A 25,135-nucleotide genomic window follows, 5' to 3' on the forward strand; every position below is an offset into this window, starting at 1 on the left:
GTGAGGTTTAGAAAAAAGATCATGTTTTGGGTTTAAATATGTACAGTAGCAATTAACTGATAATAATTTGGTCATTAAGAATTTTATCAAGCGTGTAAAATTGAATCAATCAATCGATAAGACTATGCAGTGCTGTATATGCAAAATGTTGCTGTGACCTTTCATTGAGGAAAATATGCATTTGGTACTGTTTGAAATAAGTAAAGTTTTTATGTTTTTTCACATAATGATGAATTGATCTTTATTTTTTTAACAATAATCGATTTAGAAAAGTGCTTGTGATTTGCAACATTAGCTGTTACGTAACATGATGTAAATACATCCTGGGAGTGACGTCATTGTGTGAGGACTGTACATAAATTGCGTAACATTGCAGTAAAACATTAACTTTTGTTTTCACACAGGACATCAGTGATGTAACATTACATTAAAACATGACTTTTGGTTTTACATGTAACACTAACTGTGGTCTCTTAGATCAAATTCCTGTTTTGTTTGACCCATTCACCTTAACTCCGTCCAATCCACAAAATGCAGACTTTCTCACTCTTTATACCACGTCAGTTACTTCACTGTCAACTACTGCCGAAGATGGGTTTACATTTCAGTTAGTCGAAAGCCAGGTGCATCCCATAACGACGCTAAGGGATGACTATTATCCATTTCCCAACAAAATTATTTTTGATTTTATTTTTTAATGCAGGTTTTTCAAACATGGTTAAACCCGCTTAATATAGGCGATGGACTGCATTCCCACTGCCGGTGAACATGCCGCTGTACCACACGAGTCTGCCTTTCTGTCCGTTTTTTTGTGTGGGGGCGTTGTTTTGTTGGTGTGTCTGCACAATGGACAGACAGGCGAACAGCTTAACTGCAGACAGCAGGAGGGGCAGAAGTCTTTGAAAACTTTGAAGTGGCTTCTTCTCTTTATATGTCTCTTACGTATTGAGTCTCTCTTTCAGACTCAGTGCAGATTTATTTTGATTGGTGTTTTAGCGTTGTTTGAAACCCGGGTCTACTGCAGAGTCATTTGACCCGGGTGTGAATGCCGATGGCACGCATTCTCATTGAATTAAAAAGCCAGATGTTAGCAGGTTTTTTTTGCAGGGGGAATGAGGCTTTTGGTGTTGAAATCGCACATTGAGAACTGTGGTAAAGCAGCAGTATTTGACCCCCTGGCATGTGAATATGCTGTTTTGGGGTATAGTAATTCACAAGGTATACGGAATCGTTAAACCCAAATTTGACTTTGTTCATGACACTGAGCAAGTGAAGTTTCACAACCAGAATGAAAAGATAGGTATTCTGGGTTGCCCTGTGCATTTGAGGTTTACAAAAATCCCAATATAACAGCTTTTATCATGAAATCTCTCTTCAGACCTCTGAAAGCACACATCTGTGCTGCTGTCTGAGCAGGCCTGCGATTATGTTTTGGGTCAACACTCTGCTATCAAAGCACTATGATCATCAGCTTCTCTCTAAGTGAGGTTGGACAGCTGCCTACTAAGAAATTATCAGCCCATATCGCATCACTTCTAGATAGGATCTCACACTAAAACGCCCACATAATGATCCCATAAAAGTGCTAGCAGAGGGAGCGTGGGCAGTTCTACATTGGACATAGATTTGGCGGCTAGCCTGTCGTCAGCACTCTCATCAACTCTCCACAGGGAGCCTCAAGTAAAGTCTTGATCAACCTATCGAGAAGTGTCTGCCTCATGTAATGACTACCTAATTATCTGCTTATGTCATGCCACGTGATCACACAACCCTCAGATGAATCTAACAATGCCATAAAAGTGTGAGTGGACTTTTTATTTTTTTTTTATAACTCAGAAATCCTCTTACATAACCTTCACATTAAGATTATATGATACTGCTACTAACTCAAAATGTTACACCATCTGAAATCAATATGAGCACATTTGCTGATGGCAAAGATGAGCTGTAATAACTATGAATCAGAAGAGAGCGTTGTCTATTTTTTAAGGCCTTTTTTTAGCAAATGCGCTGAAAATACTGAAAAGCCAGTGTCTGTGAAATGGCCCCGAGATGCGGCCGTGTGAAGGAATTATTCAATGTGCGAAGGTAATGCTTGTGGTGAGCTCACAGTCCTCTGCATCATGTGTAGCCCTCCTCATCTGTGCGTGGAGAGCGCAGGCTGGAGCACTTACATAACCCAGTTAAAATATACCCCAGTCACATGTAACGTTCAGTCCTGCAGATAGATATCCCACTGTCGCTTGAGCTGCTCTGGCAGCCGTTCAGACATTAGAGAGCGTATGAACACACACACACACACACACACACACACACACACACACACACACACACACACACACACACACACAAGATTTGACAGTGATTCGCTGCCAGACATTCTCAACTGCCTGCATGTGAACTGTGTGTGGAAAATAGTCAGAAGGCTTTCTCTCTGAGTGAAGCGCATGTGACTGAGTGGAGTTGGACCGGGAAGAAGCCACAAAGGGAGAGGGAGGGTACATGACGGGGTGCCGGAAGTCCAGCCCTTTAAAGTCACAAAAATGTGCCCAGTATCACTTCTCCTCTGACTACATAACCTCTAACACCAACACTAAATGCTATTGGCTACGATTTGCCACACACAACTGGCACCCAACCCCCCCCTCCCTCTCACACTGCTGCAGCGTGCCCACACTACGTGCAGTCACATTTTTGGTGTGTGGGTGGGGTTAACTGGGCTGAACTAGCATTTACTGTAACAGGATGACATATCTGGAGGAGTAAGCTACACTAGTGAGAAGTGGAAGACACGTTTTCGCACCAAGATCAACAGGAGTTAGAGTCCACACTCTTGCCCAAATTATGCAAGAGCCACACTTGTTTAGATTGTAAGACCCTGTACATGACGATTTCAGGTCATGTGGAACATATGTGCAGATCATTATGAAACGGGCATTTAGAGTGTGCTGTAAACTTATGAGAATCAAGTGACAAAGTTTCTGTTTCAGATAGATTGATGAGTGCAGTAAAGTTTTAATCTAGAGGCAGACAGTTTATTTCAAAAGAGATGACTGGAAGCAGCTGCCCTGAGGCCATAAACCTTGCAGGAAAAATTATTTAATCTTGTCAGAGCTGTGAATCGCTGAAAGGACTGGATATTCTGACCCAACGTCAAGTGTGTCCAGGTGGTGCATGTGTCTTTAAGGTCTGATCCAGGCTGTCATGGCTCACATGTTTGTGTTTACGTTCACTGCAGCGGCTTTACTTGTAGTTAACACAGTTATGAACATTCCATTCCTCCCTCCGAGCTCAAACCAAAACCAATGCTTTGGGTAACGCTCCAGCTATTAGTGGCTAGCAGTTATAATGTGAATAATGCTGTGGAAAGCATTGGTGTCCCAATTTAGAGCTGCACGCTGTATAAGCTGCACACACACACACACACACACACACACACACACACACACACACACACACACACACACACACACACACACACGTCACTATAGGTCCAGATTTGGGTACAGGACAGCTTGTGGCTCCAAGCCAGAGTCCACCAAGCTGAGTCATATGCACAGCTCATTGCAGGGGACAGCTGCTAGTAAGATACACAAGCATGTGTCCCCTGCCAGCAGCACCCAAACACTCACATATGCACCCGTATCCACTTGCAGCACACTTGCAGGTAGGAACACATTCTCCCACAGTACAGCATGTAAGGTCAACTGAGGCTATCAGCTAAGCGGGTCACACTCCAGTGAATGTTTTCAGTGGCTAGCTGTTGCATTAGACACATCGCCCTGTCTGAAAATGAGGAACAGATTTTGCAATACTGTGAATTGTACACACATGCATGAAAGCGTCACTAGGCCAAAGGGCTTCCAAACTTTCTTGGGTGCTTACACGTGCTGCGTTTTTCATAAGAGAGTGGGTTAGAACAGATGTAGCGTATGCCCTATAATAAAGTGGGCGTGAGGCTCTGATTTGGCTTTTCTTTTTTATGAATGAGAGCGGGAGACATGCAGTCTCTGTGGGATACAGAATCAGCCAGCCTCTCTGACAAATTGAAAATCACAGTGCCAGTTTGTGTTGTGTGACTCATCCTGGATCCTGACAGGAGAATGCACAGATAAAAGAGTTGCCTTTGTGAGAAGACTGCAAATTGCTGCCGTTGTTCTTAATGTGGATGACAATTTGCATCGCAACTGACTGGAGGCCGGATTATTGTAAATACATAAATGTCTACATCAGATTTACTGAAACATGTTCAACGCTGGAAAACTCTTTCAACAAAAGACAATTGAGGCGCCGCTGTAGGACTCTGTTACTTATATAAACACAGACCTTGTTTTCTCTACATTTTACACTGTTTGTGCAGTTTAAAGTGCCACATGCATGTATGTGAAATGTCTCTTTGATCGTGGAAAAATGTAGATGTCTGTTTCCTGTGCTTTGAAGTGGATGCACTTGCACTCCACAGTGACATGGGCGCCTCGAAGACAAAAAAGGGAAATGAGAGTTTGCTGGGAATCTGTAGGAAGCTCTTGGTCGTCACAAAGTCTGGGGTCGCCAGAGGATCTGGGCCTACGGAGCAGAACGACAGGAGACTGTTTATGGGATGTTTAATAGATTGCAGCAGCTTACAGGACAATTAAAATTCAACAAGAGTGGCTCACCGTGCCAGCAGGCGTGTCGCCTCAGCCGGCTTTATAGGGGCTCTGGTGTCTGTGGTGATGCATTCTTCACAGCAGGATGTGATTAAAGGCACAGCAGCAAAGAGTAAACCCACTGTTAGGACACTGGGCCGCTGATGCCCTTGTCCTGCCTGCTTCTCACTTTGGCAGCTGCACATAAAACAAAAGTAGCCACATGCGCTCTTCTATGATCGCTCGACCACTAAATGCTCTTAGAATCGAATTAGCATGGTGCAGACTCATTATAGAAAGCGCAGAAGACGGTCCAAGACGTCCTTTTGCGTTTTATGTCAGACAGATTTGCACCCAGTTGTTAAAGCAGTCTGGGCAGCATTTTTGGCTCTGTAAACATCTCTGTGTTTTTTTTCACATGTTCACTCTGCAGATACGTGCTGTTTAAATTCTGCTCGCCCTCCTCGTCATTTGAGGGCGTCAAGGATAGGAGGCCGGTTATGCTTTTTGTGGGTGGGTGTCTCCCAAACGCATGTGATCACGTTTGCTGTGAGAGGGTTCGTGACTCACTGGCTCCAGGCTCAGGATCCTTGTCTGGCCTCTGACAGAGTGCTCCTAATCCCACCCTCTCAGGCAGTCAAACAGAGGTCCTGTGAGTCACGCCTTTACCGTCACTGTGTTCAACAACAAGAGAAGAAAAAAAAAGATGCAGATAGAGCATGCTCTGCATGTCAACCAGTTTTACTTGTAATAGGATTGACTCATAAAGCTTTTAAAGATGAGTAACATAAAATAATGATGACAATTAATTTAATCATTATTGATCTTTATATATCATTCACTCACAACTCAGAGACTGAATTTGTTAACTAAATATATTTGCCATTGTAAGTACTGTATTTAAGAACAAGTTTGAGATACTGAGACTTTCTTCAAGTATTTTCATTTTATGCTTCTTAATGTTTCAGCTCCACTGCATTTCAGAGAGAAATGTTGCACTTTTTATTCCACTATGTTTTTTGCCTTTATTTATTTATTTGAATATTTTATTAATTAATTTATTTTTATTTAACCAGGAAAGATCCACTGAAATCAGCAGTCTCTTTTTATTTTATTTTATTTTTTTTAGATTAATTTTTGGGCTTTTAAATGCCTTTAAAAAAAAAAAAAAAAATTGGACAGAGAAAGCTTAAAGGGGGACAGAGAGGGGGGGTGACTTGCAGCAAAGGGCTGAGGCCAGAATTGAACCTGTGTCCGCTGTGGCGATGACACAGTCTATGTACATGGGGCGCCCTCTCTATCCACTGAGCCACCAGGCGCCCCAGCAATGTTTTTTTCAAGGGAGTACTGGCTAGGACAGCACCATAAGCAAAGTTTCTGACAAACAATGATAACCATATTAAAAAGGAAAAAAACATAAAAGATACAGCATAACATGTAGGAATATTAAAACATGTACGCACAATGACTAAGTACCAACCGATTCATTCACCCTTGTACTTATGAGAGCTCTAAAATCAGGAAGAGAGACCAGTTCTCGTAGTTTCAAATCTTTTTAGAGGGTATTCCAAATGAGGGGAGAAGATCACATGAACGCTTTCTTTCCCAGCTCTTTATATTTTCTGTATTTTAGTTTCTACATTAAGGTGGAAACATACAACTTTTTAAACACTTAATAAAACTGTTTCACATAAAAATAAAAAAAATCTGCAAAAACTTGAACGGCCTTATCTAGAGCTAATGTTTGGTTTGTCTGTTCTGGGCTCCTGAAGAAACATGGCGGTGCAACATGACGGACTCTGTGGATGAAGACCTGCTCCCTGTGTGCTTTAAATGGCTCTTTTTAAGGTAATGAAAACGCAACTTTTTTTTTCAGAAAACTTTACACTAATGAAAACATACTTATTATATATATATATTCCCCCCTAAACCCTACACACTCAATCTTTGAAGCAAATGTCTATTTCCACATTAAAATTTTACAGCCTACAAAATGTGAATCATTCATAAATAAGGATGCGCTGATAAAGATTCAAAAGTATGTAAAGCAGTTAAATTCTGACATATAACAGACCATTTTTGCCAAATGAGTTTTTTGGTTGTATTTTTTTCTTTTAACTTTTGATACCTTGAGATTCATATTTCTCCATAGTCATTAGTGCAACATCCACACATTTGATAATTAATATAGATAGATAGATAGATAGATAGATATACTTTATTGATCTCAAAACTGAGAAATTGGGGTGTAGCAGCGTCATGCAGTAAGAACAAGAGAATAAAGAGCACACATTATTAATAGAATACAATGGAATATGCTTAAAAAAAACTAAGACACTGTACATATAAACATATATACATGTGTAAAGTGTAAACATATGTAAAGTGGGAAGTGCGGAACAGTTTATATAACCAAATTTCATAAAATGTAATGTAATACGCTTAATGCTCAGAACGCAAAGAAATGAAAGAGTGAACAGAAATGTCTAGAATAAAATCTCTGTGCCATAAACTTCAAAATAAAGTTTTTTTTGTTTTTTTACAATACTGGAATCACTTGCAGTTCATTCAGAATGAATCCACGACCCACTTTTGGACTGCAACCCACTAGATGGGAACCATTCCTCTTAAGTAAGTAAGTACTTCCAACCTCACCCCTAAATGTATTCTAAACTTTGGGGAAATGACTGTCTAGACTACACAGCCAGACAGTCTGTGTTCACATATAGTCTGCTGAAGTGTCCTTGAGCAAACTCTCACATGAACCATCATCACAGCTGCCCCCCTCTAAAAACTGCTGACTGCGCCTTTACCAGGCTGCTCACTTTAGCGACATGCCACAAGTGCAGGCATCATCGTCCAGATGATATAATGAGGGAGAATGCCTGCAGAATGACCAAAACTAGCCCTCGGTTGACTTTTCGCCCAGCTGCTGAAATGAAACCGATCCGCGTGTCCACGTGTTTGTGTCATTTCCATGTCATTTGCATATGTAAACCGGGCGCGCCTATCGCTCCGCGGCTGCACCGAGACGCGCAGCCGATTTGTCAGTCGGGGGCGTCCGAGGAGCAAATGGGAGAGCCGGGCGCCGTTAATCCCGCCCTCCCAGACACGTTGCCTTGGGAGAAGCAACACGGGCCGATCGCTGGCTGCACCGTCTCCTACACTCACACACAGCACGTCCAACACATCAGCTGCTCCGCTGCCCGACAGTCCTGCTGGATTTAACGCTCAACAACGGACGACCCGGACCAGCCGCTCCATCCTGTGAAGGTACGTACATGTCTTTTTAACCATCCTTAGAATAAACATCTCTGATTCTGTGCGCGCGTGGACAAATTGATAGGATTTTATTTAGAAATCATCCACGGGAATTTGGCGCAGACGTGCAAATAAGCAAACATTTATTTGTGGCGACGGATTGAACTGAAACATAAATCAATCAAGACGTGACAGCCATAATTTTACCTGTCTGCGGTATGTATATGTTTTTGTCTGACTTGATAAACTACAACCTAACAGAGCCTGCTGCCAAATTTACTATGCCTGATGAGGAAGTCTATTGTGTCTGTTACCCAACTGATGTGAAACCTGCATGCAGGCGGATACATCCGATCATTCACTTAATCATTTTTTAAATGTTCCTCTAGGAAAAGATAGTGATGTGTAATCTTCAGATTAGATATTATCTCATATAATCATGTGTATCACCGCTTTTTTAAGTGAGAGTGTGTGAAGTGGTGGGCATCTCTATTCATGTGCCCCACCTATACAGGTAGATGGAGACATTCATAGCGTAAAGGAAATCTGATTTTTAAAAGCATATTTTAAAAAGAAATGTGTTACAAAATCATACGGTAGAAGCTGTAATCAGTGAGCAATTTTAATATCTGACTAAAACAATGAGAGGCCTGTAAGCTGTATTCAAAGTGACTCTTCGAACAAGTGTGATATGTACGTGCTGTTTTATGACACAACTGAACCAAGAGAATGTTATCTTAAGGGATACAGATGTGTACTGTAGTACGTGTTTGATAAGAAATTAATAGTGGTTGATATTTAGCTGGTACTGTGCTCAGGAAGTCTGTGACTGAGAAGATGATTGTATAATAGGATGTAGCCTATGCTAGGATATAAGAAGGTCTGTGACACATGTAACACAATATAACATGCAGCAAAAGTTTGATGGACACGTTGCACTGGCACAGATAAAAATAAAATAAAGATTTTCTTTCTTGATCATGATTATTAGATTTACTTTCATATATGCTTCAGTGTAGCCTACTTATGTTAAGTTACACATAATGCTTTGTCGTGTCACAATTTTTAAAGGAGCATCCTGGATTTAAGAGGCATCTTTGGCGCTGGACATCTTGTATCTTTATGCCGTATAATTTGAAGTGGTCTATATTCTGAAACACACTCTGTATATTATTCCCTATGTGGTGTACAAATCATTTTGTTCTCACTAAAATTAGTCAGCTACTGTCCCCCCAGGAGCAATATTCCAACCTGTAATCGGAAATGTATATATTAGTCTTTTCTCTGTGTTTCATTTGAGCTTGTAAAACCAGTGAACCTCTGCTCCACCCTCCTCTGTAACAATAAGATCAGAAGGTGGTCATCCTGTGACAAAGACTTAGGGCGCAATTACCTCTCCAACCCTTAGATTTTTCCCAGGAGGCAAGAGATGTGCCAGGCGTTAACCGCCCAAAACACCAAAACTAATCCCTGTGCTGAAAATGCTGCTCTCACTTCCTTTTATCTGGTAATCACAGAGGAAACATGTTGGAGGGATCTGATGATTCCACAAACGCATCAAACATCCGTGAAGAGAGAGGAGTTTTTATTCATGTTGTGAACAAACAGTGCCAGTCTCTGATTTTGTAAAATCCTTTCTCCCCCCCAACACAAATGTCACTTGTGTAGACGGGAGGGCTGCAGTGTGAGGCGCTGGTCGTCATGGTGGCAGACCCCTGCCCCCTCTCATTAAACCAGCTCACAATGTTTATGAATGATTGTAGTGGTCGCAGCTGGTAGGCCAGCTGATAGAGCCCGAATGGGGAAAAAAATACACAAGCCGGAGATTGTAAAATCATACGTATTTGTTCTTGTTACAATGTGGAGATTTATAATTCAGAGAGACAAAGATTTGAGCGCCTGAGGGCTCTGCAGGGTCATTGTGGACACTGGGATGTTTGGTGTTTGCTTTTGATGGCAGCTAGTCGGTGTTTACTGGCTCAGGTGTTGCATCTGCAAAACAAACAGGTCATTGTGGTCTCAACAACTGTGGTCTCACAGCCACCATCTGCTCAGAGTGCTCTGCTGTGTCTGGGCCTTTATTCACGTCTGCTTGGTTGGAGGTGCACATTTTTTATCCAGACTAACCTGCAGTATTTGCCAGAGGATACTGCATAAATATTTAAGCTATTATAAAGCTTGATTTAAGATTTTTTAGCTGCATATTTATGCATTTTTGTTGTTTTTCTGCATTATCTAATGATAGTAACCACAACTTTCTGTCTGTCAGGTCAGTGATGGTCAGTGCTAGTTAGAGCCTGCAGCCGAGGATGTCTGCCACAGATTCGGACAACTCCATTGACTGGCTGGCTAGTGACAATGAGGACACTGAACGGGAGTTTGACAGTGCCGGAAAGCACAGCCAGACAGGGGCTCCTTCGTCCCCCAGCGCCCCGCCACTCCTGGGCCCGCCTGACAGCAGCTGCCGCCAGAGCAGCGAGGTGAAGGAGGGCGACAGTAACTGGAGCGAGGTCAGGGAGGCCTCCAGCCGGGGATTTCCCCCTGGCTGCACGGAGACATGGGACAGCGCCATTGGATTGTGTAAAACACAACAAGGAGACAGAACAAATGGCAAAAACACTCAGCAAGCACTGAAGAGACCTCACAGCTCCACGGAGGAGTGCAAGGAACGGCAGCTCATTTCCAACGTGTCGGAGAAAAAACGAATTTTCAGCAGGAAGGTGAGCACCTTCTGACTTGTCTGTGTTTCCCACAGGAGGTGGTTGACTGTCAGCAAAACTAGAGCGTGCCCTATCACCTACATTGACTCCCCCGGCCCTGCTGGGGTGTCTCATGCAACACACTTCCAGTAAAGATGAACCTATAGCTACACACAGAATGAGTCATACCTTTCTGAGGAACCTGAGTCATTCAGCAAAACAATGGGGGAGTTTAAGGGTTATCTAAATCAAATTCAGCGATTTTTAGAGTGTGGAAGTCAGATTGATATCAGCTTATCACATGTATTGTGCTTTTTGACTGAGATATCACCTACAATGAATCTGTTCCTTTTCAGTGCATGGAGCTACAATGCTACATTCATCCACTGTCAGCGATCTTGAATGGCCTTCGTTCAGGGAGATACAGAGAACGTAAGTCGGTCATTTCATGTTGTTTCTGTTTTTGTCTTCTCTCAGTGGATTCACACTGTTTAACGCAACCACTCTTTAGCTGAGTCTCTCTCTTCTCCGTCTTTCTCGCAATAACAACAACAATAGACTGCATAGACAATGTGCGGTTCTTTGTGGAATATGTGTCCCTGAGATTTGAGAGTGAGATGTCTGAAACATGTATTGTTGTGGTGCTATCAAGTAACCACAACTATTTCCTGTGTGTGCGTCTTTCATAATGGAGCTCATTTTGGATAAAGCTTCTTTAGCAGCCACAATGTTTCAAAATGTCCCCGGTAAGAGTTAAAAATGTTGGGTTTTTTTGCCAGTTGAGAGCAATATCACCCTTCAGACCCCTTTGTAAATTAGCTGTTTGGCAGAGGGGAGCGAGAACACGCTGTACCACAGTTTCCAGTAAAGCAGCTGCTGTTTGTGAGTGGTCTGATAGGCATTATAAGAGCCTCTGGAAGATAGCACCGTGTTCAGACAGGCTTTGAAAACTGCATCATTTGGGATCTTTGTCAAACCTTGTGTGTGCGCGACCCAACACTTCCTGGCCACAGAGGCAGGGAGTCTGTTCCCCCGCACACACATTTCACACAATCCATCTGCTGCACAGACTCGGCCCTGCTGTCAACACAGTTCATGTGGCTCATGGTACAACTTTCTTCTTTTCCAGGACTCAGCAGTTTCCAGGAGAGTGTGGCCATGGACCGGATTCAGAGGATCATGGGTGTACTGCAGAACCCCTGCATGGGGTAAGTGTCCTCAGTGTGACCCAAATAAACCAAACAAAGAGCTCTACCATCTTATAAATATTCAGTATGTCTCCTGTGTAGCTTTTTACAAACACATTTTGAAACATTTGTCCAGTCTGTTTGTTTAAATCTGTACCTTATAACGCGTTCAATCCAGCATACAGTTACAAAGAGCTAGAAATGGTGCTCGCTGTCTGTGGGTCAAAGTGGTCTCAGACATGTCTGTGACACATGGCTCACAGCAGGTTGTCCAGCGAGGAGCCGCTGCCCCCTCACATTCAGGATGCATTTACTGCAGAGATGGCTGGGTCTGGCTATAGCTGGGCATCTTGTTAAAAATGTAACAGGCTCCACTGTGGGAGCAGCACACTTGTGTCTGCTTGATTAGCTCTCCACTGGCCAGACGGTATAATGGAGTATGATATCACCCCTTGAAAGGAGAAAGTCTCAGTCACTGTAATACGATGAGATCCAAATGTTGTCATGTTTTACATCATAAAATAGCAAATGACTGCCATTCTCAGGCTGTTTAGCATCTGGTTCTGTATAGCACAATATGGTAGAAATCAACTTCACAGTATTTAGTTAGCTGGTTGGTTATTTATTTCTGTCCTTGTTACCAATTTTCCAAAAGCAATGTAAATAATAAAGAATAAATAACATCCAGGCATTAAATTAAAGGGAAAATCTAATGGAAAACAACAAATATAGATGGAAAAGCTGTCAGCTGAAGCTTATTACACCCTTTTTATTACTTAGAATGTTCTCATAAATAACTTATTTGCTACCATATTCAAGTTATATATATATATATATATATATATATATATATATATATATATATATATATATATATAAACCGGAATCAACACAAAACACAAAAAAGAGAAACAATACCAAAATTCCAAAACATTTCAGTCACAATTTTAATCATACCGCTGTTTTATATTCATTTACCACCTTTTTTTAACACTTTTCAAATGAGCAAAGTGGACTACACACATTTAATTCTTTGTAAACATTCCTCAAATTAACCCTTTGGAACCGGGATTGACTTCACGTTTCCTCCACTGTATTCAAATCCCTTTCACAAGTATTTAAACCTGTGGTTTAGATATTGGTTTGTTTGTTTTCTTTTAGAAACATGGGAAAAAAGCAAAGAGCAACTTGGCAATAAATGTCCCGCAAAGTTTAAGAAATTTGTAGATCTAGAAAATTATTTCTTTAAAAAGCAAAAGAAAATGTCTCGAAAGCTATTCATTTATAATTAACATAATTATAAATTTTTAATTTTTTTTTACAGAATTCTAATGATTTGTTTGTTGAATTTTATTGTTTTATTTTTATTTAACATTTCCCTTTTGTCTTTGTTGTGTTGTTTGGTTGGTTTATTCATTTATTCATGTATTTTTTGCTAATTCTCAGGTAATTTTCTTGTACTTTTTAATTGGCTAATTTCTGTGGCATTTCCTTTAATCTGATCACTGCCTTCTTCCCAATATTTAGAAATAAATCAAGCCAATTTGCTCTTCAAATGGTTTCAAATGGTTAACCCCTTTAACAGAAACACATGTATTCTTTATCTTTGTCCTCATCCTTATTTTTATCAATAAGAACATATTCTCACTTGACAGAAAACGTGTCGTGGACCTTTCAAAACTAATTTAGCTATTTTATCATTTAAATTCCCTTAAAATCATTCCTTTTTTACCAGCGTTGCAGCTTATAATTATATTCTTTATTGATTAAATTATTAATTTAGCCTATAAAATGCCAGAAAATAGCAGCGTCTTGTTCAACAGGCATTCTGAAACCTGCCTGGATTTAATTCACAGTCATATAAGGACAGATTACATTTGAGAACTTTGAACCAGTGAGTATCAATTATCCAAATTGTTGCTAAGCAATGTTCTATTGAGTGAGTAAAACAAACAACCAAACCAATCATTTTAATTGGATGACAACATTTTATAGAATAATTGCACATGATAGTATAATTACACTGAAATTCTATTCGGCTTCATGTGTCATCTTCGTCTGAATCAAAAGCCACACCGCTGGTACCTGCATGTGCAGCAAAGCATCATGGTATATGGATATAAGCTTAAGTGCTGCTGGGTTTGGCACAGACTAATTGGAGCCCTCACCCACCAGCTGCTGCCCTCATATGGGAGACAAAGAGCGGGTGTGGCAAGTTCCCTGCAGACGGCCGGGACAGAGGCTGGAAGGTGGACTAAGCCCCTCCTCCTCTCCCTCCCCTGCGTCGCTCCCTGTGCCTGCTCTGTGTTGCCAGCTGGCAGCCCCTGCAGCAACACAATGGTAGATAGGATCAAAGTGACTTTTTTAGCAGTCACTGTTGCAGATAATCTTTCACATGAATTTAACATGCCCTGAATGGAGTATAGCAGGAAGGTCCTGATCATATGACACAGGCTAATCCCTACCCGCCATCTGCTTTTGACGGGTGGGAGTTAATGGGGCGCTGCTCTCTGCTGCCCACCTCCAACGCAAACTGCGTCAGCACGATTAGTTTATTTTCACAATGACGCTGTTGGAGGCCGTTGTGGCTTTGGCGATTTATATTTAGAAGCGAGCGGAACTATTATACATCAGGCCACGTGTGAGCTCAAAACATGTGAGAAATGTACTCAAGACGATCCCGGCACATGCGCGCACGCACACACACACACACACACACACACACACACACACACACACACACACACAGAGTACAGGCTTTGCTAAGTGAGTCTAAGTGTTCACCCACTGTTCAAGGTTGCCTATTTCCTGTGTGTGGTCGATGGAGAGATAAGATTTCAGAGAGTGCAAGATGATTAATAGATTACTCAGATTCATTTGTGATAAATGAGTAAACACTTCTTTCTCTCTCTTTCTTTCTCCTTTCTTTTTCAGGGAGAAATATTTTAATATCATTCTTAAAATGGAGGAAATGCTGAAGTCTTGGTTCCCTAATGAAAAGCTCCGAGACCAACTCACTGTCACCCAGACAGAGGAAGCCGTTCCCACCAAGAAACCCAAGGTAAAGTCGCACAAAAGCAGAACTGTTGTGTAAGAGCTCTTGGGCTAGAGAAGGCGCGCTGCCAAGGACATATGGTGACGACGCAGTGAAAGAGGGACTAAAATATCTATTATTATTTAATCACAGGTCTGGGACAGAGGAGGGGGGATTAAAAGTTATTTTTACTGAGGTATTACTGCAGTCTCAGGTTCGCTAAGAACAATGATGGAGGATAAAAGGTAATTTTGGAGGAGTGTTCCTAAGGGGATAAGAAAGGTCAGAATACTCTGGAACATTCCTTTGCATTTGGCTGGTTAGGATTTATTTCTGTGGCTAATCCTGACACACCCGGATATAAACTATTTTCCTTTCGTCAGCACAACAAAGCTGTTTAATCAGTATTTTATATTAACCCTTTGGAAACGGAGCAAATTAGCTTGATTTATTTCAAAAACGTAAAGAATGCAAGGCAATGAGCAAAGAAAACAAATTTACAAGGAAATTCCCAAAAAAGTAGAAAAATAGAAGGAGACAAATGAGACATCTATTGCCAAGTTGCTCACAAGTTGCTCATGGACTTTTTTATCCCCACATTTTCTCAGGTTCCGTAGGTTTAAATGCTTGTGAAAGGCTTCTGAATGTAGCACAGTGACACTGGTGTCAATCCAGATTTTAAAGCATTAACAGTGGATGAAATAATGGCTTATATTGTGAAAAGGGTGGCGTACAGTGACAAATTCTGTGAATAATGCAGTTATAGTGCAGTTCTGAGCTTTGTTGTCAATGATAAAGCTCTGCTAAAGGCAGCATACACTACCTGCCAGCAACAAACAGCAGACAAAGTTAGCGCTTACCTACAGAACATGCAGTTAGTGGAGCACCTGTCTAAAAGACAGGTGTTTTTCTCAGAAGTTGTGAAAGGTCAAAACACAACTAGACAAAGAGTGAAATTGGAATTTAAAAAAAAATATCTTGAAATGAATGTTAATGTTGCCTTGTGTCTACTAAATGTGTAAATAGGCTGCTGTTTGCTAAAAAAATAAGCCATTTTATAAGGTGATAATATGTCTGTTGTGTTTTTGTTGAGCTTTCTTCAAGTGGCCATAAAATTGCAGATTTTATTATTTTATTATTATTGCAGATTTGAAAGCTAAAATGTGCACAATCTTATTTGTGACTATAACATTTTTAATATTTTTAGGAAAATAAGACAATCCCAGTGCAAATTTGTGCAGTTTATGCGTTAATTTCAGCCTTTTCATCTTCGTGGTCCAGGGTCAGATATTAACCACTGGTGGCCCCAAAATTTTAAAATCCTGGTCAAAGTGGTTTTATATCACATATTGTCCATATTGTGTTCACATAGAATCAGGCAGACAGTAGAAGGCAGACAGACAACACCTGTTGGGCAGCAGTGTAACATTTTAACCAAATGGCAGGATGGCAACATGAAACATGCATGACGATATGTTGCGATAGGGATGACATATAGTTTACAAAGAATGGAATAAGATATATATAATAAAATTATTTTGCGGCACCCAGTAGTTCAGTTGGTAGAGTGGGAGCCCCATGTACAGAGGCTAGGTCCTCGCTGCAGCAGCTGCAGGTTTGATTCTGACCTCTGCCCTTTGCTGCGTGTCATCTAATAAAGACAAAAGCCCAAAAATTAATCTTTAAAAAGAAATATATACAATAATTTTGTGTATATTATTTTTTGTATTTTTTAATAGTAATAATGACCAATAATTGTCCAGATCTTCCGTGTTTTCCCTTGTGTGAAGGAGTGACGTAACATCTCGTTGTCAGTGTTTTTGTGGAGGATAGCAAAAAATTTTAATATTTCGAATTTGAATGGCAATGTCATTTATCATTACCATTACTGCTATTCTATAGTTTTACTGTCCAGCTCTCGTCCACTAACATCCGGTTTGCTACGTATTATTTGCCAAATTTCATGTGAATGCAGCATTATACAGTGTACATGTTTTTTTTTTCTTTTAAAGGTGCCCTAAATATCTGTCAGGAAGAACAGACAGATGTTTAAACAAACTCTGGTTGATTTACATTTTTCTTATTGATCAGTGGGAATTGTACCTAAATAATGGACAAAACTAAATAACTGAGATTACATTGTGTTTCCTTTTTCCCACCAGCTATCGCCAGTGACTGTCACTGCAGGCTTGAACCCCGTCACCGTCAGTGATTCTCCAGCCGGCGCCAAGACGCTGAGAGTCACCGACCTCACTCCACCTGCAGCCTACTCTGCCAGTAACCTAAAGTGGCTCCACACGTCACCCATCTGCTCCCCAATAGCAGAGCAGGCCCAGGCTGGCCTCAGGCACCTGCTGTCCCCCAGAGACCTAACGCAGGACAACGCTGTGTCCTCAAGCACAGACAGCCACACTAAGACAGACTCGATGCCCAGAGGCCCTCCGCCGGGCAAAATCAACGCACCCTGTCTAGAGAGGCTCCTTAAGTCGACAGAAAGCATCATCACCCGCAAGGGGACGGGGGGTTTGACGGACAGCAGCTGGTCCTAGTCCACACAGACGGCTGGGCGTCCAGCTGTAAGCACCGCACAGCCCAGCCTAGCCTTGCCCGCCCTGCCGGGAGCCAGTCAGCTCGCTTAGCCCATTCCAGCCTTCAGGGGAGACAGGAGTCTTCAAAAGGGACGCCACAGACTCCACTTTAACGTGGAAGGAGTGTCGACGAACATGTTGTACTCTCTGTATGGGAATGTGCCCTCTCTGATATGACAAGTGTCCGCTTTAGTTCCCTTTTGTTGACTTATGTTTTGTTTTTTTGTTTGCACTCTTGAATTGTGTGTGTGAGAGTGGGAAGGATAGATTTCACATGCCGAGATCACCAGATCTAGTGATTTCTCAGCTGAGCTGTTCCCACTGGCTTGTAGATGCAATAATACAGTTTGAGTATCTGTGAAACCGCCATTATGCCTGAAAGGGAAAGAACTGTGGCAGTAGTTTGTGCTGGAAGGGATTTTTTCAGATATCCAGACATGTAAGTGGTCTACATATTGTGCTGAAAATGTGGGTGAAATGTGACGTTATTTTCTCCCCCCGACCCCCATGACTCCACTCTTAAGTTTATTGATGTGACTGTTACTCATTTGTATACTTTATAAATAAGTCTTTTGGTACAACTGTTCTACCTCAGTGGGCACCACATTGCAGTTGGTGAGTAGGAATGTGAACGCTACGCTCAACGCGTGGACACCTCACCACATCTGCAGTGAGCCAAACGGCCTCTGACAGCGAGGTGTGCAGCACGAGTCGCTCTGCTTGTACAAACAGAGGATGCTCTCTCCGTGGGGATGCTCTCGTGGCCTGACTGGTGCCATTGTAAAGAATGTCAACTGCAGATTTCTTTTTCGAGTCTCCCAGTAGAAGGCAAACAGTGCCTGTAACGTCAAACTGTGCCTGTAAGCCGGTTTGATACAGAGAGAGAACCGTTCAGAATACCTGCTCCTCTGTGGGATGTACAAATCAGGAATTCTCACTCTCCTGCCATTTTCCTGTATCGAGTAAATTATTCAGATCATGCCAACTACTTTCTGTGGTGGAGTAGAACAATTCTTTTATTTTGCCACAGAACTGGACAGTATGTTAGACCAGCAGAGAGGGACAAGGTATTTCTCTGTGTAAATCTTACAGAAAGGTTGTCGATTTACCCTGAAAAGTGGCCTTTATAGTGTGAAATTTTATACTTTCAAAATAAATGTGGTTATATTTGTTTGATGCAAAATGGCTACAGATTGTTTTATTTTCTTAATATAGGCTGGTGGAAATAAAATATGAAATACATATTTTCTCTCTGACTTGTACAATTTATCAGTCTAGATTTGTTTTGTTGTGAGTTGCAGAGTGACACAGATATCGGCCCTAGAGATGTCTGCCTTCTCTTGAATATAATGGACCAAAAGACACTTGGCTTGTGATGCTCAGAGCGCCCAAAAAATACATTTGAAAAACTTAAAAGCAATGTTGAGTTATAACGTTAGCTAGCTGAGTGGCTAGCAGTAGATGCATGCTTCTTCCTGCACAGTGGTACAGTTGGTGGGTGTAGGTTGGTACAAAAAAAGTAGTTCCTACCTGAAACTGCTCACAACAAGGTCTGTGGATTATCTTGAGTGACCAGGCCATGATTTCTAGAAAGACACATTTCTGCTGCATTTTTCAAATGGTTTTTTTAGCACTTTGAGCACCACAAGTTGAGTGCCATCTAGTTCCATCATAATTGAGAAAAGGCAGACATCTCTACGGCTGATATCTCCAAAACTCTGCAGCTCATGCCAAAACAATCTAGATTGATAAAATGCTCTACAGGTAAGAGTAAAAATCTGCATTTTAGGTTTGGGGGTGAACTGTCCCTTTGTAAATGCAAGGAATCAGCTCGAGGATTTAATATAGGCACATTTTCCCTCATCGAATTTGTCACGACTGCGTTATATCTCTCTTTGTTCTAATACTCCACTCAGCTCTTTCACCTTGATGTTAAGTGAAATATTCAGCACCACTTTGCAGAAACACAAAAATGGCTTATTTTAAATGGTAAGACACAGGAGGAAAGACCAACTGTGTCAGCAAAAGGAATAGCTCTTTGTTGGTCTCAGCCGAGCTCAATTAAGCATCAAAGATCTGATTTATATCTCAGTTAGACCAATTATAGGGCGAGTCGACTGGGGAACAAAGGGAGCTCTCTTGCTGAAGGAATAATACGATTTATTGTTCACAAGGCAGTATTTAATTTTCCTATACTTTAGTTCCACCGAACAAAGTGACGTTAATGCTTCTGCAGAAGTGCAGTGAAACGCACCAGCTCAGTATCACTTCACATTTCTCAGTAAGTGTTGCTGTTGTGGTTTTTTTTTTTCCATATGTAGTGTTTCACATGCTTGTTGGGAAACCAGACATCAGAGGTGAAACTATGTGACCTTCCTGTACAACACAGATAGTGAAGACTCCTGGAATGACAATGGTAGAGATAATGATAGATATACAAGCATCACTTTTAGTAAATAAAAACAATAATAATAATCACAGGAAAGCCTTTGCACCTGTAAGAAAAAAGGCAATGAGCCGGCTGCTGCAGAAAATGAGAAGATTAAGACTGTGCTGTATTTCCTTTATTACCGCGCTTTATTAAAAATGTGATACAAGATGCAATTTGTGTTCAGATGAGAAACTATACCTCCAGTAGCAATAGACTGATAGTGGGGCAGCATAGCTAATCTATCGTTAACACCAAATTTGGTACAAATATAGCTTAATGTATTTGTATCTGGATATTGAGCTACTGCAGATTGGTGTTCTCATGACCATTGCGGCCATTTTCCAAAATGGCTGCCTGCTGTTGTTGGTATATAGCACTTTAGCCACTCCCAAGCTGCTGTATCCATGTTTTCAACACCACAAATATTAATTACATACAAATTTAAGTGAAAATATGTTTTATTAAAATGTAAGGCAATATTAAATGAAAGAAAATGCAACAGAATTATGAAATTGACTCTGCATGTTATAGTAGTAACTAGGTTCAACTGCAGCAGTGGAGAGTACAGCTGCAAAATAATATAGGCCATGTAACAATGCTCAGTCAATGCACTGCCACCAAATGTTGACATGAAGAAAATGTCAGTATTCTACATAATTATCTATATGTTACTTATGTGCAATAATAATAATAATAATAATAAACATCCACAACTTAGACTCACACTTTTCATTTAAAAATAAACTCAAAGCCCAAATTTCTCTACAATACCTGTCTCCCACTACCTCCCCAAATCTGAACTTTCATATCCCCTGACTTTTACTTTTGCAATCTGTTGTTGTATCTCTATCAGTTCTGTTCACATTACTGGTTTTCATTATTTTGTATTCTCTATTTTGCATCTGTATGTCTTTGAGTATCTAGAAAAGCAGATCATTTATACAGCAGATCTATTAGTGTTATTAGGTATTATTATTATGTTATTACTGAAATTATTACAAAATATAATGACAAAATAGCACTATCCCAAAACAATAGCAATATGTCTCTCAATGACAAATATTCATTGACTATCTCCATTTAAAACAGGTCATTCTGTGAGCTACAAATATCTATCAGAATGTACTACTTGCCTCATAGATGTAGTTAAATATGGCGTAGGTCATTCTTTCAGTTACAAATGTCCATCAGAGTGGACTGCTTCCTGTATAAATGTAATTAAATGTGGCGTAGGTCATTCTGATAGTTGCTGTAGGTCATTCTGTCAGCTAGAGATTTCTAGTACAGAATGTACAATTTCCTGTATAGATGTAGTTGAATGTGGCATTGGTTATTCTGTTAGGTGTAATCATTTTGTATATTACAAAAATCTATTAGAATGGACAACTTCCTGTATAAAGGTAAGGTAAATTTGGGGTAGGTCAGTCTGATAGGTGGCTTAGGTCATTCTGTCAGGTGCAGTAGGTCAGAAACTGCACCTGCATGAGCATAAAAACTAAACTGTTAAGTTCAGGGCTCACATTTTGGTACGACCTACAACCAAACAATTGAAGTTGTCGCTTTTACAAAAGTTAAAATTGAATTGTCTTTTTTTCAGTTTATACATTTAAAAAATGCTCATCCTAAATTTAAAAAAAAAAAAAAAAAAATCATCTATAACCTACAGATGGCTGAAAAGTGAGCTTGTGGATTCCACGTCACGACAGCTGAACGACTGCCCTCGAGCGAGATCTACAAAGAGTAAGTGTTGTTTTTACATATATTTTCTCGAAAGCCCTATTCGCATGGGACTACCCATCGAGCACCAGATGTAATTTAGAGTTGTTGTTTTTTTTTCACTAAATATGGTCAGCTTAATTCACCCCAAAAAAGACTTCAAAAACTGGTGTGACTTGGTCCTAATTAAGCCCAAAAATGGACATTGACAATTTGGCTGTGTTTAGACCGTCTGACATTTTTTTTAAAAAAAATTATTTTGTTTATTTAGTTGCACCATTAAAAAAAAAGTTAGAAATTCAACTGAGCTTATAGAAGTAAATACAATGAATATAGAAGTAATACAATAATTACAATACTTTGATACTTGGTCCTGATTAAGCCCAAAAAAGACATTGAAAATTGGTCTATGTTTAGACTGTCTGACTTGGTCCCTGTGTTAAAAATTGGGCTGTGTTTAGACTTTCTGTTTTTTTTGTCCTAATTTAAATACACCAATGAAAATATGGTCTCATACAGCAAATGTGGACATTTTCTGAACATTTTGATTGTTGTTGAAATACTTAAATATATGGGTTTTTTTATGGGACAAATATAAACTGCCCAGTAACTCCAGTCCAAGTGGCCCAGGTTCGAGTCCAGCTTGCGCACTTTGCTGCATGTCATATCCCCTTCTCCCCCTCTACTCTCCTGTCCCTCTGTGTAACTGCCCTATAAATAAGAGGGAAAATGTCCTTGCCCAAAAACAAATCTTTAAAAAAAAAAGTTGAAAAAAATTATTGTTTAGTATGTGAACAAACACCATGTATACACACATACAAGTGGAAAAAGTGGTTGAAAAAGTAATCGTTCCAGATGCAGATAAAACGTACAGCATTTTGAAGTTTATGGTGTAGAATTGCAAAGGAACTGTCCAAAAAGTCAACATTTTAAATGCTGAAAAATGGCTAACTAGTAAGATTAGGGTTTGGGGTCAGGCTCAGGGTCTGGGCTAGGGTTAGGGTTAGGTTGGGTTTAGGAATTCATCGTTGTAAATGTCAAAAAAAGTCATAGTATAGCATTTTGAAGAAGACATGATGTAGAATTTCAAAAGAACAGTCCAAAAATTAAAAAAAAACATTTAAAATGCTGGAAAAAGTCACACTATAGTATGTCGCAAAATACCATACTATAGCATGTGGAAAAAATGGTCAAAAAATTAATCATTCCAAATGTCCAAAAAAGTCATAGTATAGTATTTTGAAGAACATTTATGAGTATTTCTGCCAAAAATAATTCTATAAGAAATTTTTAGTCACCAAATATTAAAATGAATACTGCCATCTATAGTTGAAAAGTTAAACATCACCCTTTGTTGCTTTGCAAACAGAACCATCACAGATTTATCTTTCATTATGCATTTGCACTGAGGTTAACACAGCATGTCATGGAAGTAGTTTTTTTTCTTCTTTTCTTCACCTTATTTGGAAAATTCATGTTCTCAAAAACATAATATAATGCTGCTTTGGAGTCGCTTCTATTTGTTTTTAGACAGTCTTGGTGAATTTGACCCTTTAATTGAAGCCACTGGATTCAGTTTCAGTCAGCTTATGCCAGATACATTTTATTCCCTTCAGTAAGAACATGGTGTATTCACAGAGGGTGAAAACAGGAGCCTGGAAAACAATCTGTCAGACAGTTAAGGAGATTAAAAACGGTAGAGGTCTTTTTTATTACTTGTCTTTCTCTGAATTACACAGTATAGTCACGTGCCTCTTTTTCCAGATTAAAAGGGGTGATTGGCAGGAGGTAGAGGGGTCGATTACCCAGACTGCATTGTTTCAGTGTTGCCGCCCCAGATTCCATCTCCCAGGGAAAGGCTAATGGACTCTGGACTCACGTGCACAGACGACCTGACAGCATCCATATCCAAAGACAGCTGGCACAGATCGGCCTTGCGCTCGCCCAGAGAAGGGAAGTTGTTATGAATGTAAGGAAGAGCTGCAGCAACAAAAAGGCACCTTTCTCTCAGAGAGAGTTGGCAGGCCAACGGTGAACATGTGATGTGCTTGGAAATTGTCAAGAAAACAAAAAGTGAGGAATTTAAATGTAATCAAACAGGGATATAAAGATGCTTTATTTGGGTGATTACAAAACAAAAATGTAAGGTCGTGAAGGACAAGGACGTTATAAACACATTGTGTTTATAGTATCCTTGTACTTCACAATTTGTTTTTGGAGGATACTTCTCATAGGTTTTGTATGTAGGATTCAGTGGCATCTAGTGGTTAGGATTGCAGATTGCAACAAGCTGAAACTTCTCCCAGTTGGGATTTTTTCAGTGTCCATTGTTTGGAAGGTTTTTACCACAAGCGTAATTATCTGCAGAGGTCTCTTCTTTTCCAAAACAAACGGACTAGCTGTTTGAAATTGGTCAAACACTGACAAAAGCAGTTGTCATGTTTCAAACTGGTGTTTCTCCAATGCTGTTTGGCTTGTCAGAGAGAGGCTGCTTGCCCAGCACCTGCTAATGTATAATTAACTTTTTTTTTTCACTGATTACTTAAGTAGGCTTACCTTTTTTTCTCATCCAGACATCCAGAGTTTTTTGACTCATCCGCAGAGGTCTCTTCGTCTCCAAATGTATCAGGTGATTAAATCCAGTAAAACATTAGATAATGCAGTTTCAGTGTTCTCCGATGCTGCACGTTGCATAAGGACTGCTAACTGTGGTCGGCAAGGTTAAAACACAAATAACCCTATCTAGAACCAGTGTTTGTCCATTCTGGGCTACTGAAGAAACATCCTGCAACATGGCAATCTCTATGCACAAGGATGCACTCCCTATAGATATAAATGGCTAATTCTAATGTAACAAAATCACAAACATTATTTTTAGGTGATTATAGCCTACATATTATATTTAATTTCTGTCAACATATCCCCCTAAATCCTACACGCTAGACCTTTAAAGGTGTCTAAATAAGGACTGCTCTGTATAACTGCCAACATGTTGAACTAAAGAGGGAATTCACAAGTGCACAGAAAAATTGGCAATTGTCAGGACACACCATAGGTGATAATGAACTAGATGTTCATTTACATTAAGTGTCAGCTATATATTAGCACCAGAATTACCTGCTCACAGTGTAGACCAATATAACTGTGGACAAGCATTCGTATTGTTTTCCATTTTAAAGGTTCATTGAGGTTATGCTTTGCTAAATTGATTGATGTCAGAGTTCCTTTTTGTGGGCCAAAACTACAAAGAGTAATCATTACTGGAGGAGCAGAGATGGGAGCCTTTTGTTGCAAGCATTGAAAAGCCGGTGGGAGAAAGAAAAAAAAAGGGGGAGGTGGGAGGAGGACAGGACCATGCTTTCAGTTGCAAAAAGGCGAAAGGAATAATAAATACAGCTTCATTTTCTCCAGCTACCCTTTCATTGTAAATTGGCCTTGATTTGAGCTCCAGCTGAGTGTGAAATGACAAGGCGGCGTGGAGTTAAATCATAGCCAAGGTGGTTGTGCTTCACTTTGTTGCAGTTATTTATATGTTTCAATGCAATGCAATCCATTTCGTAAGTCTAGTGGCAGGTGTGAAGTCAGCCCCTA

The 25,135-nt window shown here is 40.3% G+C and overlaps 1 protein-coding gene across 1 annotated transcript; it reads left to right on the plus strand.

Moving 5' to 3' along the window:
* Nucleotides 1-7,734: 7,734 nt before the first annotated feature.
* Nucleotides 7,735-18,580, plus strand: ciartb (circadian associated repressor of transcription b). The gene is made up of 6 exons (XM_042496167.2): nucleotides 7,735-7,901; nucleotides 10,159-10,609; nucleotides 10,945-11,020; nucleotides 11,718-11,796; nucleotides 14,710-14,836; nucleotides 16,972-18,580. Exons 2-6 carry the CDS (start codon nucleotides 10,199-10,201, stop codon nucleotides 17,356-17,358), a joined length of 1,080 nt encoding a protein of 359 aa, XP_042352101.1. The 5' UTR covers nucleotides 7,735-7,901; nucleotides 10,159-10,198; the 3' UTR covers nucleotides 17,359-18,580.
* Nucleotides 18,581-25,135: the final 6,555 nt, after the last annotated feature.

Source organism: Plectropomus leopardus, chromosome 7 (genome assembly GCF_026936395.1).
Source record: "Plectropomus leopardus strain MGB_pleo_1.0 chromosome 7, ASM2693639v1, whole genome shotgun sequence".
NCBI lineage: Eukaryota > Metazoa > Chordata > Actinopteri > Perciformes > Serranidae > Plectropomus > Plectropomus leopardus.

Bases quoted from the DNA above. Each gene is read 5' to 3' on its own strand.
- ciartb (XM_042496167.2), top strand. From the start codon at position 10,199: ATGTCTGCCACAGATTCGGACAACTCCATTGACTGGCTGGCTAGTGAC. The intron at 11,797-14,709 runs GTAAGTGTCCTC...TTTCTTTTTCAG, and splicing joins CTGCAGAACCCCTGCATGGG to GGAGAAATATTTTAATATCA. The intron at 14,837-16,971 runs GTAAAGTCGCAC...TTTTCCCACCAG, and splicing joins TTCCCACCAAGAAACCCAAG to CTATCGCCAGTGACTGTCAC.